This window comes from Mirounga leonina, unplaced genomic scaffold, assembly GCF_011800145.1.
Source record: "Mirounga leonina isolate KUSES-001 unplaced genomic scaffold, KU_Mleo_1.0 Mir_115, whole genome shotgun sequence".
Lineage (NCBI taxonomy): Eukaryota > Metazoa > Chordata > Mammalia > Carnivora > Phocidae > Mirounga > Mirounga leonina.
The window spans coordinates 89,492,890-89,511,705 of NW_023270268.1; the positions used below are offsets into that span (position 1 = coordinate 89,492,890).

The 18,816-nt window shown below is 38.7% G+C and overlaps 1 protein-coding gene across 2 annotated transcripts in view; it reads right to left on the reverse strand.

The window, feature by feature from the left end:
- Window positions 1–7,631: 7,631 nt before the first annotated feature.
- Window positions 7,632–18,816, reverse strand: part of CD86 (CD86 molecule) — a 68,014-nt gene continuing 56,829 nt past the window's right edge. The window contains exons 6-7 of one of the 2 annotated variants that reach the window (XM_035000047.1): window positions 11,714–11,759; window positions 7,632–9,325 (exon numbers count right to left, since the gene is read on the reverse strand). In XM_035000047.1, the coding sequence (XP_034855938.1) occupies window positions 9,232–9,325; window positions 11,714–11,759 (140 nt within the window). In that variant the 3' untranslated portion in view covers window positions 7,632–9,231. The remainder of the gene's footprint in view (window positions 9,326–11,713; window positions 11,760–18,816) is intronic. The other variant, XM_035000048.1, reaches the window with a different exon arrangement.

Here is an 18,816-nt window from a genome sequence, read left to right on the forward strand (position 1 = left end):
TTGCAGACAAATATTTTCTTAGGAAATATATAAGGAACAGACAAAAATAACTGCTCACATAATTAGAAATGTTTTATTACATGCTGGCAAACTTAAAGTGTAGCAAGGTTCAGAAATGTTGCTGTAAACAGACAGTTTTCCTTCTCTATTCTACTTTAGCCTTGCCACCACCTTACCCATCTCTGTATGAGTCTTCGTTTTCTGTTTGCACATCTCTCCAGACCCTGCTTCTCAATTCCTGTGGTATCCAGCTTCCACCTCCCATGAGGGCCAAGGACTGTTTGAGTTCTTCTAAGCTCTAAAATTATATGATTCCATGAAATGAGAGGTTTTACTTAAGTTAATGAGGATGTCTACTAAAATTGAGGAGTAGATACAGGGCACACCTTTACCTCCTGTGTAGGGCCATGTGACTGTAATCCTGCTTCCTGTTGGCTGGGAAGATCTGGTCTGGTGTGACTGCTCTGAAATAATGGGCTCAGAAGGCTGAGATGGGTCAAGGGATGATTATGCTGGGTGGTCAGAAGCAGCTTTTTTAGGGAGTGAATCCAAGTCATACTTAAAGTGGGGAAACTAAGATTTTAACCTGGGAGAAGGAGATGATTGTCAGGTCTAAGTGGTATGGCAAGGACAGGAGGCAATCGGGTGATCAAAAGCCAAACCTAGAATGGTTGGGGGAAGTTGGCATGTAGAGCATCAAACTACCCAGACCAAGTGGTTTAAGACTAAGGCTGTGTATAACAAAATAACACTTGCTTATTTGGTGGCTTGAAGTCCCCCTGGGAAACTTGGAACTCCTCTATATATTGGCCAATGGCCAGAATCATGGTACTTGGTGGGGAAGGAATGTTTTAGGATAGGAATGAATTATTGCTGGAAGGGGTATTCTGTGATCCAAGGATATGGTGTCACTACATAGCCTGGGTGGTGGTTAGATATGTGGCCCAGCAGAGGTAGTGGATTTGAGCCAGGCTTTAATGGTGAACCAGAGTCCAATAAACAGAGGAAGATGGGGAAAAATATTCCAGAGATGCAAAATAGCATAAATGGAAACAAACTTGATAATAACAGGGTATATAACAGGGTATATAACTAATGCCAGATTAGTAGCTAAATCTGGCAGTATCATGGTTTTCCAATATGATGAGGAGAGGGGAAAAGTAAGATTGGTAAAGAGTTGAGTTAGTTTCAAGTCACATTGTTGATGACTTGGATGTTAGACTGAAGGCCCTCAATGGTAGAGTCCTAGAATAGTGGAGTTCCAGGTACAATGGTAGGTTAAATAAACACATCTAATTCCATTACCTTCTGAAATTCCACTAAAACTAAAGAAAAATTATTTTTTTAATTTAAGTGGAAAAATTTAACAGTACAAGAATAGGAAAGAAGATGACAGTTTGGAGTCTGAAAAATAGATGGATGAGTGGTAACTAACTTAATAAGGCAGGACAGTCTTACGTGTCAGTGCAGAAACCCAAGAAACAATCCAGTTTATACTCCAGAATTATCAAAATCCTCAGGAACTGGCAGGATTGAGAACCAATTGAGGGTGAAGTTTGGGTGGAAAGATAAGGGCCAAAATAAGGAAGACTAGGTAAAATTTGTTTGATAGTAAGTTATAGCTGAGCTCTCCTTTCCCACTTCACACCACTGGGTAACTTCCCTCTCCCACCCTGGCAAAAGTCTAGAGTCTCGTTCTCTGGAAAGGGTAAAGCAGGGAGTGTTTCAACTGGGAAACATCTCACACATTTGAGGATGGATTTACCATACTGAAAGCATATAGATTAAGTACATTTATTCATACTGAATAAAGCCTGCAGAGACCCCACCACTATCACATGTGCACATACACATCTCTTTTCTTTCACTTGGTTCCCGAAGTGCTGACAGCCAGACTTCTACCCTCCAGGCAAGATACTGGAAAACTACCAGCAGAAGAGGAAAGATCTAAATATGGTTTCCCAGCAAAGGCCCACCTAGGTCCCTTTACTGTAACGCTAAATTTAACAAGCTCATCCACAGACTTAGATCCTCCAAACAAGTTTTTAATTCCTTACTCTTAATCATGAACAGACACTCAAGCATCAGCAGACATCTGAGGAATCCTCCAACATGGATGATATAGACCAAAGCAAACAAACAGAAAGAAACAACTTGGAGGACACAGAGATAAGGGAGGAAAAATAAGACTTAAACAACATATCATGAACATCTTCAGAGAGTCAAGAGATGATATTGCAACAATTAAGAACAGACTCCTTGCAGAAACATTCAGAGAACAAAAAAGAGCTCTTAAAAATTAAAATGTGATAGCAAAATACAACAGAATCAGAAAAGACCCAAATCGCCAAGGAAATGTTGAAAAAGAACAAGGCTGGGGCATCACTTTGCCCGAGTTCAAGCTATATTACAAGGCAGTGATCACCAAGACAGCATGGTACTGGCACAAAAACAGACATATAGACAAATGGAACAGAATAGAGAGCCAGATATGGACCCTCAACTCTATGGTCAAATAATCTTCAACAAAGCAGGAAAAAATATGCAATGGAAAAAAGACAGTCTCTTCAATAAATGGTGCTGGGAAAATTGGACAGCTATATACAGAAGAATGAAACTCAACCATTCTTTAACACCATATACAAAGATAAACTCAAAATGGATGAAAGACCTCAATGTGAGACAGGAATCCATCAAAATCCTAGAGGAGAACATAGGCAGTAACCTCTTTGACATTGGCCACAGCAACTTCTTTCAAGATACATCTCCAAAGGCAAGTGAAACAAAAGCAAAAATGAACTTTTGGGACTTCATCAAGATAAAAAGCTTCTGCACAGCAAAGGAAACAGTCAACAAAACAAAGAGGCAACCCACAGAATGGGAGAAGATATTTGCAAATGACACTACAGACAAAGGGCTGATACCCAAGACCTATAAAGAACTTCTCAAACTCAACACCCAAAAAAACAAATAAGTCAAAAAAAATGGGCAGAAGACATGAACAGACACTTCTCCAAAGAAGACATACAAATAGCTAACAGACACATGAAAAAAATGTTCATCATCATTAGCCATCAGGGAAATTCAAATCAAAACCACATTGAGATACTGCCTTACACCAGTTAGAATGGCAAAAGTTGACACGGCAAGAAACAACAAATGTTGGAAAGGTTGTAGAGAAAGGGGAACCCTCTCACACTGTTGGTGGGAATGTAAGTTGGTACAGCCACTTTGGAAAACAGTGTGGAGGTGCCTCAAAAAATTAAAAATAGAGCTACCTTATGACCCAGCAATTGCACTCCTGGGTATTTACCCCAGAGACACAGATGTAGTGAAAAGAAGGGCCATATGCACCCCAATGTTCATAGCAGCAATGTCTGCAATAGCCAAACTGTGGAAAGAGCCGAGATGCCCTTCAACAGATGAATGGATAAAGAAGATGTGGTCCATATATACAATGGAATATTACTCAGCCATCAGAAAGGTTGAACACCCAACTTTTACATCAACATGGATGGAACTGGAGAAGATTATGCTAAGAAGAAATAAGCCAAGCAGAGAAAGTCATGATCATATGGTTTCACTTATTTGTGGAACATAAGGAAAAACATAGAGGACATTAGGAGAAGGAAGGGAAAAATGAAGGGGGGGGGAAATCAGAGGGGGAGATGAACCATGAGAGACTATGGACTCCGAGAAACCTATTGAGGGTTCTAAGGGGAGGGGATGGGGGGATGGGTTAGCCCGGTGATGGGTATTAAGGAGGGCACGTACTGCATGGAGCACTGGGTGTTATACGAAAACAATGAATCATGGAACACTACATCAAAAACTAATGATGTATTGTATGGTGACTAACATAACATAATAAAATAAAATAGAATAAAATAGAATACAACAGAAAGGTTGGAAGATAAACTTGAGGAAAATCTTTAAGAAATAGAACAAAGGACAAAAAGATGGAAAAGAGGAGAGAAAGATAAGAAAATGGGAGGATCAGTCTAGGAGATCCAACATTGGAATCCATATCCTAGAATGAGAGACCAGTGAAATAGAGGAGAAAAATTAATCAATGATATAATTCAGGAAAATTTCCTTAGAGTGAAGGACATGCATTTTCAAATACAAAAGGCTACCTCAGTGTAAATCACAGGAGATGAATAGGCACTTCATTACAAAATTTAGGAACACTGAACATAGAGAGATCCTAAAAGCTTCCACATAAAAAGATAAGGAATCAGAATTTCTATAGCTTTCTCAAGAACAACACTGGAAACTAAAACAGTGGAAATAATTTCCAATCCAAAATTCCATATCAAGGCAAATGATTAAGTGGGAAGTAGGATAAAGACATTCTCAGATACACAAAATCTTATTAAATTAATTTCCCATATATCCTTTCTCAGAAAGCTACTGGCATATATGTACCACCAAAGTGAGGGAGTAAATCACAAAAGACAAAAAATGATACACAGGAAATGGGAGATCCAGTTCAGGGTGACTATTGTAGACCAGACCGAGGGTGTAACTTGTTCAAATTGGAGCAGGCTAAAAAATTTGTGTCTAAAGGGATGCCTGGGTGGCTCAGTTGGTTAAGCATCTGACTCTTGGTTTCCACTCAGGTCATGATCTCAGGGTCGTGAAATTGAGCCCCGTGTAGGGCTCCTGTGCTGGGTGTGGAACCTGCTTGAGATTCTCTCTCTCCCTCTGCCCCTTCCCTCCCCCAACTGCTTGCACATGTTCTCTCTTAAAAAAAAAAAAATTGTGTCTAAGGATAGTGCAGGACTCCATATCTGTAAGTATTTTTCTTATGGAGTGAACAGGCAGACATGGTGAAAGCCAATGGAATCTCACTTTTATTATAAGATCCACAATAATGCTGGTATATGGATGAGACTGAAAACTGATATAGTAATGTGTTTTTAATATAAAGGATTATACTGAAGGCTGGTTTCTTTCTTAATCGTCTTAGCAGAAGTCTTATGTTTAGGCTGTTTAGTTAGGTATAGAATAAAACCAAATCTACCTGAATAAGGGGAAAAATATGTGCACACACATGCACACATACATTTATGTATCTATATGTATATACGTATGTACACTATTTTCATGTACGTATATGTACACACACACACACAGGCATAGTGTGTCTATGGAAAGATATGTAAGAACCTGGAGATCATAGTTGTCTCTATGTGGCTAGGGAAAAGGAATGTGAGGAGACCTTTTTTCACTATTTATCTTCTTGTTCGTTTCGATGTTTTGGACAGAACGCAGGATAAGAAGGACAGTAGACTGGGATCAGTTGGGTAGTGATTGTCATGCTCTTGGATTGAGGAAATAAGGACCTGAATGAGAAAAGAAAGGGTGGTTGCTGAAGTCAGAGAAATATTTGCTTGGTCTTGTGATAACCAAGTGTGGCAGGGAGGTGGGTGGCAGTGGGTACTGAGGGAAAGGTTGTAGAGCAGTAGTCAGAGATGACCCTTTGCTTTCTAGCCCAGGTTAACAAATGTGAGACAACCGAGTGGATTAAACTGGCTTCAGAATGGCAGAGGGAGGAGGGTGGATTGCAAAAGAGTAAGTGGTAGGGGTGGAGGGGGAGGAGATGGAGGCAGCTGTTGTAGTTTGCTTTCCCTCTGAGCAAAAACTCATTTTTTCTTTTCTTCCCCCCCCCTTTTTTTTTTGGTTTGCCAGTTTTTCTTTAATGATGAATAGAAAAGTTTTTCACATCTAAACTTGCATGGCAAATAGTTTCTTCCTAAATTCATTGTCTCAAAATCCATTTAGTTATTCTACCCTTTGGGGAGGGTGGGGGAAATATGATTAAAATTTCCCCATCTATGCAAGTTTTACTGTGTTCTTTTTTAAATTTAGATTCAATTAATTACCATATAATGTATTATTGGTTTCAGAGGTAGAGGTCAGTGATTCATCAGTCTTATATGATACCCAGTGCTCATTACATCACGTGCCAAAAACTCATTTCTGCTGATCGATCATATCATGTGCCTTATCATCCACAGCTTCTGGCCTTATGAGATGATGGAATGGCTTCTGGAAAACTCAGTGATGAATCCTCTGGAGGCACCACCTCGGAGGGCTGTTAGTGCAGGATGTGGTATAGGCACTCAACCTACAACCAGCCAAAGTGTTGTCTCTTCTATGGCTGGGAAACAAAGGGGTAGAAAGAGTGATGCTTTGCAAAATTTTCCCCAGCTCTGTCACTTATTAAGTTAGTGACCTTGGGTTAATTGCTTTGACCTGTCCATGTCTAGGTTTCCTCATCAGCAAAATGGTCATACTATCCACATACCTACATCACAGGGTCATTGTGAGGAATAAATGGGATAATGAGTTTAACAGTTTAGAAGATTCCCTGATACAAGGTGAGTACCAGGAATGTTAACTAGTACTGTTATTATACTTAATGACCTCTTAACTTTTCTTGGCTTTTCTTTCCCCAGATTTGGAACATCGAAAATCTGGAGAATTTAACATACAAAGGAGGGATGTTTTCACCAGAGGGCACATTAATGCTTCATTCAATCTTTGAACAAATAGCTTTGAGGTACTGTTAGGTGCCCAGGATTCATTGGTTAAGAAATTAGACATATTGGGGCGCCTGGGTGGTTCAGTCGTTAAGCGTCTGCCTTCGGCTCAGGTCATGATCCCAGGGTCCTGGGATCGAGCCCCGCATCGGGCTCCCTGTTCAGCGGGAGGCCTGCTTCTCCCTCTCCCACTCCTCCTGCTTGTGTTCCCTCTCTCACTGTGCCTCTCTCTGTCAAATAAATAAATAAAATCTTAAAAAAAAAAAAGAAATTAGACATATTGTTGCCCTCACAGACCCTGGAATTTTCTTTCTTCCAGATTTTTCCTGGGTCTTCTCACATGCCATATATATATATATATATATATATGCTACATGTAGCAATATATGCTAAGTGCATGCTATATGCTAAGTGTATATATATATTCATTTATTTATTTTTAGTTGAGGTAAAATAGGCACATAACATTGTACTAATTTTAGGTGTACAACATAATAATTTGATATATGTATACATTGTGAAATGATTGACACAATAAGTTTTATTAACATCTATTACCACACATAGGTACAAACTTTTTTTTTCTTGTGATGAGAACTTTTAAGATTTACTCTCTTGGCAACTTTAGAAATATACAATATAGTTATATGCATTCATTTTGTAATCAAGGTATTTTAAGGAATATTTTACATTAAGTTTTTGTTTAATGTACATATGAGCACATAATTTAAAATTACAGAATATAAAAAGTTACAAACTGAAAAGCAAGTATCGTTTTCCTAACTCCAAATTTCCCAGTTGTCCTCAGAAAGGACCTCCTTTGCTTGATATTTTTATGTCTCATAACTGAGATAAACATTTAGAATTATATAAGCCCCCCTTTCTTATATAATGGCTAAGAGAAAAGGGAAGAGGAGAGGGTTTAGGATGAGTCAGAGGACTCTAGCCAAGGTGACTGGAGAATGAGGCTTCCATGGAGACATTAAGAGGGAGGAAATACATTAGGAGGACAGAGGAAGTAATGTCGGGCTACGAGAGTTGAGTAGTACTGTTGAAGTAAAGCAGAAAATGGAGACTTTTAAATCAATTTAAGAAAAATTTATTAAGAGCTCACTGTATAAAACATGTTAGGAACCAACAAGATACCTCAGCCTAATGAAGGCAGAGGCAGGGCACAACACACAAATGGTAATATTACAAGGCAAGCATGGCTAGCACAGCTGTCTACAATCTTCTAGGTTCCTTTATGTAGAATAAGAAGAAATATTTCTGTGCATTGGGCCTCCCAAAGTTCTGTCTCGGTTTGGACTGAGGCTGCTCTGTCCATTAGTGATGCTGCCTTAGAGCCAGGGTCACCTAACTCATTTCTACTGGGCTAGCATAGTCCTCTTGTGCATCCAGTTTTCCCATCGTTGAGAATGACATAGACAGTATCAGACACAAATTTGCGAGCCCTGCTCTGAACCAGCTGATCCCTTCCTAGGACACCTGCCAACCATGTTGGCCTCTGGATGGTTTGCATCTTGGTCCTCCTAATTCCACTCTAGCTCCTTCTTTCTCAGCCATGATTGAAAGAGTCCTAAGCCTCCTTCCGTTTATCCCATTATCAAGATGATAGCGCTCCCTCCCAGCTCTGCCTCCAGCCAGATGGAGCATCACGATAACTTGAGTATTATCCAGACGTCTCACCAACCACCAAGGAAGGTGCTGTCTGTCTGAAGTTCTTTTGGACAGTCTGTTCACCTTTTGCTTGCTAGAGGGCTGGACAGATAGGACATTCATGTGCATCTCTGTCGGTTAAGAGCTTTCCCTTTTTTTTCTTTCTCTCTTTTGAGTATTGTGATCTCTCTTATTGGCTCTTGAACAATTGCCCTGGGCCATCATCTCAGTCACTTATTTCAAGAAGAGAAGTAGGGTTCACAGTGCATAGTGCTTTCCGGCTTTACACAGTGCTCTCTGCTAAGGCTTATCAATAGCTTGTTGGGCAGGTGGATCCTCCTCAGATTAGCAGCAGCCCAGATAGAAGTGGCTCCAGGATTCAGAGCTGGTTCTATCTCCATCATTCCTAATTTTCCAAATTTTGAGTCGGTCTGCTCTTTGTTGTCAGCGCACCAACCCACCATTTTCCTACTGACCCTCACAGAGAAGTGGGTAAATTTTCTCAGGACGTAGTAATTACATTATTATAGTACACATCTCTTTATGTTTCAAAATATTAATAACAGCACTATAAAGCCATAACATACATAACTCCCACCCAGACTGAAGAGGTAGTCACAAATACACAAGATGGAATGAGGCACTGTTTTAGAACTAAGCATAGATAAAAGCCATTATTCCAGTAATTGGGAGTTCTACATAAAACACAATTTATAGAATTAAGAAAAGAAGGCTGAATCTGAAACAGGAGGTGTTAGTCTTAAACAGCAGTCCTGAGCCAGGAACCAGTCAGGTGAGCTTGGCCTACACGTGCGCTCCCAAATGAAAAGAAGCAGTTAAAATCTGCTCCTGGCATAGGGAGCAGAACTGGCATTATAGGGAGGGCATCTCACTTGCAAGGAGTCCTGGAGCCCCTGCTATTATTAATGGTAGTAATAATATTAATGGACAAGAAAAAATGTAAGCCAAAATTTGAAAGCAAAGGCATATAAACAATGATGGTCATATGGATTTTACTCTTTAATTAAAAATGTGTAGTACTTTTGTCGCCTGAAGTTGTCTTCGAAATGTTAACACACCGAGCTTCATCAGATCTTTCAGGTACATGGTATTGTACTCTGGAAAAACAACAACAGAAAAGGAATTGGGTGAGGTTTTGCAATAGAGCCACTTTCTTTTTCTAGATTTCAGTGATAGGGCAGAATACAGGGAGCCACTGAAATAGCAATAAGGAGAAACAAACTGTTGAAGAGATAGGTGGAGATGTGCTGTTCATGCCTCCTTCAATTAACTACCCTTTCTTTTTGACTGGACCTGCCCCTGCCATATGTTGATTACTTGCTGCCTTCTCCCTGCAGGACCATACCTGAACTGAGTCTAAGAGGGCAGGCAAGATCTCAGTACCTGCGCTTACCATCCAGGATTCCTAGACTCACAGCAGCGTGCGTATTTGGGTAGATGCTGAGCACTCTGGGTCTGTTGACCCTGGCTTATGACAGTATCTTTGTGACCAGGCTTTTGACTTAGGATTGCCTGACCCTATGACTGTGTGGCCAGAGCCCTGATATTCTTGAGAGCCCTGTTCCTCGGGGAAGATGGAGATACAGATAATCTGATTTCATCATGTTGTGAAACAACTGATCACCAGGAATCTTTATGTATTCCTTCATGCATACATTCATTCTTTTTTTTTTTTTATAAAAAAATTTTTTTTTTAATATTTTATTTATTTATTTGAGAGAGAGAGAATGAGAGACAGAGAGCACGAGAGGGAAGAGGGCAGAGGGAGAAGCAGACCCCCTGCTGAGCAGGGAGCCCGATGCGGGACTCGATCCCAGGACCCCAGGATCATGACCTGAGCCAAAGGCAGTCGCTTAACCAACTGAGCCACCCAGGCGCCCCCTTTTTTTTTTTTAATTTTTTTTAAATATTTTATTTGTGTATTTGAGAGAGAGAGAATGAGAGACAGATCAACAAATATTTATTACAATAACCAAGGTATGGAAACAACCTAAGTGTCCATTGATAGATGAATGGATAAAGAAATTGTGGTATATACATATAATGGAATATGATTCAGCCATAAAAATGAATGAGATTTTGCCATTTGTGACATCATGGAAGGACCTTGAGAGCATTATGATAAGGGAAGTAAGTCAGACAGAGACAAACACCGTATGATCTCTCTTATATGTGGAATCTAAAAATAAATAATAAAAAACCCACCTCATAGACACAGAGAGGAGATTGGTGGTTGCCAGAAGTGGGGGGTGAGGGGTGGGAGAATGGGTGAAATTTTTTTGTTTTTAGTTTGAATAAACTGAATTTAAAAACAACTGAAAACTTGAACTCTTAACAAAGCACCTCACCAAATTTTGTCTTCTATAGCCCCTAGTATGTGGACAAAAGAGAATATAAAGAAAAGGATATACACATTTCCCCTGGGCCATATTTAGGGTTGCTTATTTGGATTTGATTTGATTAGGTAAAGAATCTGGAAAGTAAGCAAATAAATGAAAAATAAATAAAAATCAAACAAATTATAATATTGCTCAGCTGAAAGCAAATGTAAGAGAAGCTAAACCCTGATGAATAGCATTTACGTTTCCATGAAACTCTTTTCCAACATGTTATATATTTATCAAACCACGACAGTGTAAATTTTATGAATAAGTCCTATTATCTGTAAGCCAGTAGATGCCATTAAATTATAACTACAGAAAATTGTTAGTATTATAAAAAGGCTATTTTCTATGAATTAAAAAATATCTGCTGCTACAATTTCACAATAGAAAAAAACTTTATTGAGCACCTACTATATGCCAGGCACTGTGTTAGGTGCTGGCAATACAAAGATAAGCTTAACTGATATGATCTCTACTCTCTATAAAGTTTGGTATAGTTCATAGTTTAATAACGAAATTACACAAAAATGTAAGTATTACCTGGTGTTATGAAGAAAAAGCATAGGGATCCATATGACACAATAACAGACTAACATACTCTAAGAAAGGGTTGGTTTTTTGTAGAAGTGCAGCTTGAACCAAGATCTGAAGAATGAGGTAAAGAAGTGGCAGAAGAACATTCCAAGCAGAGGACACAGCAGGTGCAAAGACACTGACGCTAAAGGGAACATGTTATCACTCCTCACTTATTTATTTATTCATTCCACACATGTAGGATTCCCACTAGTCCAGGCACCATGATAGGTACTGGGGTTACCATGGTGAATAATATAAAGCTCATGCACATGACACAGAGCCTTTTGGTATTAATTTTCTACTTTAACTTGACTCAGCTTGCCGTGCCCCTTGAGCATTGTGCATTGAACATCCTGCCATCCATTTATATCTAGAATATTTCCTTCCAGATACTAACTTTCCTTTTCCTCTCCATTAGTTCATGTTTGCTGAGGTCTCAGCATGCCTCAGACTTAACTGATGGTGAAGTTATAAATCCGCTGGAGATGGTACCTCTTTCAGCAATGTTGGAAGGTCAGGACTCACCTTTTCTTGGTCTGTTCACTCTCTTTTCTCTCTACTTTGTTGGTTTCTGAAAGAGACCAAAACAACTTCAGAAAATGTATTGCCTGCAGATAGTAAAAGAGGGAAAGTTTGAAGAGAATCCAAAGTCCTAGGACTCAGAGAGAAATCACTGTGTCCTTTTAAATAGATGCTTACTTGATGCAACTGAGGAGTTTTTTTTGCATCCAAAAAGCAAATGCCTTCCTTTATTCACTGTGCCTTAAGTTCTAATGTTGGAAATAGGTTTTTCACTTAAAGCTCTATTCTTTACTAAAATAAAAATACTGCTGGGAGGGGTAACAAACTTAGTTTTAGCAATCATTTAGTGATTGGAAAAGTTTTCAATCCTTTTCTGAAAGTAAGGTTTAGAAGGAGGAAGAAAAGGAAACCTTGGAGATGTTGATGCCTAAATGGATGAGTCTGCTGGTACATACCAGTGTGGCATGGATGGGCCCAAGTGGGAAATCTCTAACTAGCTAGACCTCCCAAAGCCTGAGTTGCTGTTGCAATGGGCTTAGCACTGTTGCAACTTGGGGTTTAAATTCCTTTCAGTTGACTGTTGTGATAGTGCTTTTGGGCACTTGTAGCAGGGGTTGTTAACCTGGGTCTCCATGTAGGACTTCAGGGAGTGAAACAACACCCTTGATGGTTTTGAACACTTCCTATCATTGGCAGTTCTCAGGTGTGTGCACGTGTGTTTGTGTGTTTAAAAATAATCAGCTTTATTGAGGTATAATTAATACACAATAAAATCCAATAATTTTCTGTACAGATTTTGGTGAGTTTAGCAAATGTATACACTCATGTAACTACCACCATCACCAAGATATAGAACATTTATATAAGCCCCAAAAGTTCCCTCCTGCCCCCTCTCAGTCAGTATCTTTCCCTTACCCCACCCCCTGATAACTACTGATCTGGTTAATGTCACAATAGTTTTGCATTTTTGAGAATTTTAAATTCTAAATGATCATAAATATGTGGTCTTTGGTCTTTTTGTGCCTAGTGTCTTTCTCCTAGCATACTGCTTTTTTTTTTCACCATAGAGATACTTTAATGAAGTGTTTTAGAAAATTCTAAATGTTTCTGATATATACAAGTTTAAAACCTATTGGTAACACAAAACAAGATACAACTATATTACAAATTTAGACGAAATGCTCAGAAAATGCACCATCTCCTGTTATATTCTTCAGGGAAAATTTAGTTATTAATTTTATGTTTGATATTTGATATCCTAATGTAATTCTGGATTTAATATTTACAAAGAAAAATCATTTTGATTGATTGTCCTCTTCTAGGCTGGGTATCTCCAAAGGGCTAGTATACAAGATCTATTTTAACTTATCAAACTCAACACCCAAAAGACAAATAATCCAGTCATGAAATGGGCAGAAGACATGAACAGACATTTCTCCAAAGAAGACATACAAATGGCCAACAGACACTTGAAAAAATGCTCAACATCACTCATCATCAGGAAAATACAAATCAAAACCACAATGAGATACCACCTCACACCAGTCAGAATGGCTCAAATTAACAACAAGGAAACAACAGATGTTGACAAGGAAGCAGAGAAAGGGGAACCCTCTTATACTGTTGGTGGGAATGCAAGCTAGTACAGCCATTCTTGAAAACAGTATGGAGGTAGCATACTGCTTTTGAAATTCATCCATGTTGTTGCATGTTACTAGTAGTCTATTCTTTTCTATAGCTCAGCAGTATTTCCTTGTATGAATGTACCACCATTTGTTTATCCATTCATCAACCGAGGAAAATTTAGGATGCCAGACTTTAAGTATTATGAAGAAAGCTGCTATGAACTTTTGTGTGTGTTTTTGTGAGGACATATGTTTTTATCTCTCATGGGAAAATATCTAAGATTGCTGGGTTGTGCAGCAGTACATGAGAGTTTCAATTGTGTCACATCCTCTCCAGCACTTGATATTTACCAGTCCTTTAATTTTAGTCATGTTAGTGGGTGTGTAGTGGTATCTCATTATAGCTTTAACTTGTATTTCCCTAATGACTAATGGTGTTGTGACTGTGGGATGGTGCTTATTGACCATTTGTGTATTTTCTTCTATGAAGTATGTGTTCAAATCTTTTGCTCCCAGCCTTTTGTTAAATGGATTGTCTTCTGTACTGGGTAGTAATATATAATTATATATTATGGATATAAGTCCTTTTGAGATATATATTTTGCAAACATTTTCTCCTAGTCTGTGGCTGGCTTGACTTCTAATTTTCTTAACAAAGTCAAAGGGCAAAAGTTTTTAATTTTGATGAAGTTCAGTTTATCAATTTTTACTTTTTATGCTATGCTTTGTGCTTACTGTGTCCTGTCTAAGATCTGCTTAACCTAAGATCATAAAGATTTCTCCAATTTTTTTAAGTCTTTTAATTTTAGCTCTTGTTTTTAGGTCTATTGTCCATTTCAAGTTATTTTTTGTGTGTTGAGGTTCATATTTTTCCATGTGGATATCTAATTGTCCCAAAACCATTGTCAAAAAGACTATCTTGTTCTGCATGGAATTGCCTTGGCTCCTCTGTCCAAATCAGTTGACCATGTGAGTTTACTTTTTGATTATCCATCTTGTTCCATTGGTTGGTATGTCTGTGCTTTCACCAATATCACACTGTCTTGATTACTATAGCTATGTAGTAAAACTTGAAATAAGATAGTATAAGTTGTCTGTGTTTGATCTTGTTTTTCAGAATTGTTTGGCAGTTGTATGTCTTTTGCATTTCCATAGAACTTTTAGAATTAGCTTTTTATTTACAATGAAGAGCCTGCCAGGATTTTGATTGGTATCTCACTGAATCCATAGATCAGTTTGGGCTGAATTGATATAATTTTTTAAAAGATTTTATTTATTTGTTTGAGAGAAAGAGAGAGAGAGAAGAAGAAGCAGGGGGGAGGGGCAGGGGGAGAGGGAGAAGCAACTCCCACTGAGCAGGGACCCTGAGAGCCAGACTCCGGGCTGGATCCCAGGACCCTGAGATCATGACTTGAGCTGAAGGCACTGAGCCATCCAGGTGCCCCTGGGCTGAATTGATATCTTAATATGTACTCCTCAGATCCATGAACATGTTATAGTTCTCCATTTATTTAGGCCTACTTTAATTTCTGTCAATAGTGATGTCTTTTAGTTTTTAGTGTGTAGGTCTTTTACTTGTTTTTAAAAACTTACTTCCAAGCTTTTAATATTATTTGATGCTACTGTAAATGGTATTTAAAATTTTTTCAGTGTCCAAATTGTTTGTTGTGATTATATAGAAATATAACTGATTTTGTTTTTTTTTAATTTGCAACTATTTTATTAGGAAGGAGTCTGAATATATATATTTATTTTTTTATTATGTTCAGTTAGCCACTGTATAGTACAATTATCATATGGTTTCACTCATATATGGAACATAAGCAATAGCACGGAGGACCATAGGGGAAGGGAGGGAAATTCAAAGGGCTGAATATATTTTTGACTTTCCTAGCCATTTACTTAAGATATGCAAATTTCTTTTGTAAATGTGTTGCTTTTATATACTGGGATCTGTGTTTTTATTGTTTTAATCCCATTCTTTCAAGGAAAGAATGGCAATTTTTTCATGAAATATAACTGATTTTGATTTTGTGTATTGACCTTGTACCTGGAGACTTAGCTACATGCAATTAGTTCTTTTTTTTTAAGATTTTAAAAATTTATTTATATGACAGAGAGAGAGAGCACAAGCAGGGGGAGTGGCAGGCAGAGGCAGAGGGAGAAGCAGTCTCCCCGCTGAGCAGAGAGCCTGATGTGGGACTCAATCCTAGGACCCTGGGATCATGACCTGAGCCAAAGGCAAGCACTCAACCGACTGAACCACCCAGGAGCCCACACAATTAGTTCTAATAGTTTTTTATGGATGCCTTAGGCTTTTCTACAAACATGGTCATGTTATCTGTAGAAAAAAAAAAGTTTTACTTCTTCCCTTCCAATATGTATGCCTTTTATTTTTTTCCTAGACTGTTGCACTGGCTAGGACCTCCAGTACAATGTTGAAGAAATGTAGTGAGAGTTCATTCCTGATCTTACGGGGAAAGCAGTCAGTCTTTTATCATTAAATATGATGCTAACTGAAGGATTTTGGTATATGTCCTTTGTCAGATTGAGGAAATTCCTCTATATTCCTACTTTTATGAGAGTTTTTCTTTCTTTTTTAAAATCATGAATGGATGTTAATTTTGCCAAATGCTTTTTTTGTATCCACTGACATGATTACATGTTTTTTCTTTTTGGTTTGCCAGTATGGTGAATTTTATTCTTGAGTTTTGTATATTGAACCTAGCTAATATTCCTGGAATAAACCCCACTTGATCGTGATGTATCATACTTTTAACAGATTGCTAGATTTTAGTTGGTAATTTTGTTAAGGAATTTGCCATCTATTTTCACAAGATATATGTATCGTGTTCTTTTCTTGTAATGTCTTTTTCCAGTTTTGGTATCAGGGCTCCCCCTACTTTTAGAGCAGCCTGGAAACTGACTTCAGGCAGTAACTTGGGGGCAATGATAGGGCTCACCTCATCTTTTTCCTTCTTTCAGGGGCTACAGTTTTCTACAGCTTATTGTCCAATGTCTGAAAACAGTTGTTTCATATTTTGTCTGATTTCTAGTTGTTTACAGTAGGAAGGACATTCCTATAGTAGTTAATCCTTCATGGGAGGAAGAAGTTTTTGTTTTCTACATAATTTTAAAAGAGCCTTAGCTGTTGGAAAACTCAGTCTTATGTCTTTACATCTTCTCATAACATTCATGCATTGAGATGCCCGCTGGAGCCACAGTTAAGTAAGATCTTTGTGCCCTGTGACAGCTGTTTGGATATTTGAAGAGAACACTTTTTCTTCTCCCCAAGACTTCTTTTCTGGCTATGCATTCTCAGTTACTTGAACTATTTCTTATTTGACTCAGCTTCTAGATACTTTAAAATCTGGTTAAGTTCTATTTTTTTTCAAAGTTGTTCTTAAAGAATGCTTATCAGGAAACGACAGATGTTGGCGGGGATGTGGAGAAAGGGGAACCCTCGTACACTGTTGGTGGGAATGCAAGCTGGTGCAGCTACTCTGGAAAACAGTATGGAGTGTCCTCAAAAAGTTGAAAATAGAGCTACCCTATGACCCAGCAATTGCACTACTGGGTATTTACCCCAAAGATAGAAATGTAGTGATCCCAAGGGGTATGTGCACCCCGATGTTTATAGCAGCAATGTCCACAATAGCCAAACTATAGAAAGAGTCAAGATGTCCATCGACAGATGAATGGATAAAGAAGGTGTGGTATATATATACAATGGGATATTATGCAGCCATCAAAAGGAATGAAATCTTGCCATTTGCAACGATGTGGGTGGAACTGGAAGGTGTTATGCTGAGCGAAATAAGTCAATCAGAGAAAGACATGTATCATATGACCTCACTGATATGAGGAATTCTTAATCTCAGGAAACAAACTGAGGGTTGCTGGAGTGGGGGGTGGGTGGGAGGGATGGGGTGGCTGGGTGATAGACATTGGGGAGGGTATGTGCTATGGTGAGTGCTGTGAATTGTGTAAGACTGCTGAATCACAGACCTGTACCTCTGAAACGAATCATACATTATATGTTTAAAAAAAGAAGAAGATAGTAGGAAGGGAAAAATGAAGGGGGGAAAATCGGAGGGGGAGACGAACCATGAGAGACTATGGACTCTGAGAAACAAACTGAGGGTTCTAAAGGGGAGGGGCCTGGGGGGATGGGTAAGCCTGGTGATGGGTATTAAAGAGGGCACGTATTGAATGGAGCACTGGGTGTTATATGCAAACAATGAATCATGGAACACTACATCAAAAACTAATGATGTAATGTATGGTGATTAACATAACATAATAAAATAAGAAAAAAAGTTCAGTGCAAAAAAAAATGCTTACTTATAACTTAATATAGTATTTCAGATGTCTGTAGACCAACATAGAATATTTATATTGTCCTTTCATACCCATGACAAAATCATCACCATTTCAAAACCAAAGTTTCTGTTTTAAAATGAAAGTAGACAATAAAAAAGCAGATTCTAAACTTGTGGATTTGATTACAAATTTAGCATTTTGAAGGCCAGATGTGATGATATCATCAACTTACAGTTTTTAAGTCCTGTGAAGGTTTCTGTCTAAATAGTGGTTAAAATTATTTATTTCAGAAAAGACACTTGCCCTTTAAGAAATCATTCCTGAAAGAGCAGAGACTCTTCCAGGTTTGTAGAGGGCAGCAAAGTGTAAAAACTGTTGGTTGGTAGGACTCTATTACATACAGATTTCAGTCACACAAGACCCAAACGAGGAAGTAAAACTTCAGGAGGAGCTATTTTAGTCTCTCTTCCCGATGGGTAAGTTGATAGGGTAACTTCTGACTGGGAAAAGACTGTAATTCAAGGTTACAATTGTTCATATCTAATCTGTCCTATTTGACAAATCAAAAAAGAGAAGAGAGATTAGAAACCAGCTAGAATAATGGTGGCATTTCCCTTTTATTCATTTAATAGCCTGAACAGAGTAAATGCGGATGGTTGGGGCACTGAAAAACTGTAATTACCAAACAAATACTGGAAAGGACTTTTGATGCCGAGTTAGTTTGAGGGCTGCCTCGTCTGAGGAACGGATTAATATTGGATTGGGGGGAAGCCCCATTTCTGGAGAAATTCCTACTTGTTATCAGTAAGCTTGTGTCTCTGTGGATGGATCATGACTGCTTCCATGTCTGTGTTTTAGCAGAATTTAGTTCCTTGTGGTTGTATGACTGAGATCCCCATTTCCTTGCTGGCTCTCAGTTGAGGGCCAGTTGCAGATTCTGGAGGTCACCCACATTCTTTGTCTCATGGCCCCTTCCTCCATCTTCAAAGCTAACAATGGTGGGTTAAGTCTGTCTCAAGATGTGGATCTTCCGGGTGCCTGGGTGGCTCAGTTGGTTAAGCGACTGCCTTCGGCTCAGGTGATGATCCTGGAGTCCCGGGATCAAGTGCCACATCGGGCTCCCTGCTCAGCAGGGAGTCTGCTTCTCCCTCTGACCTT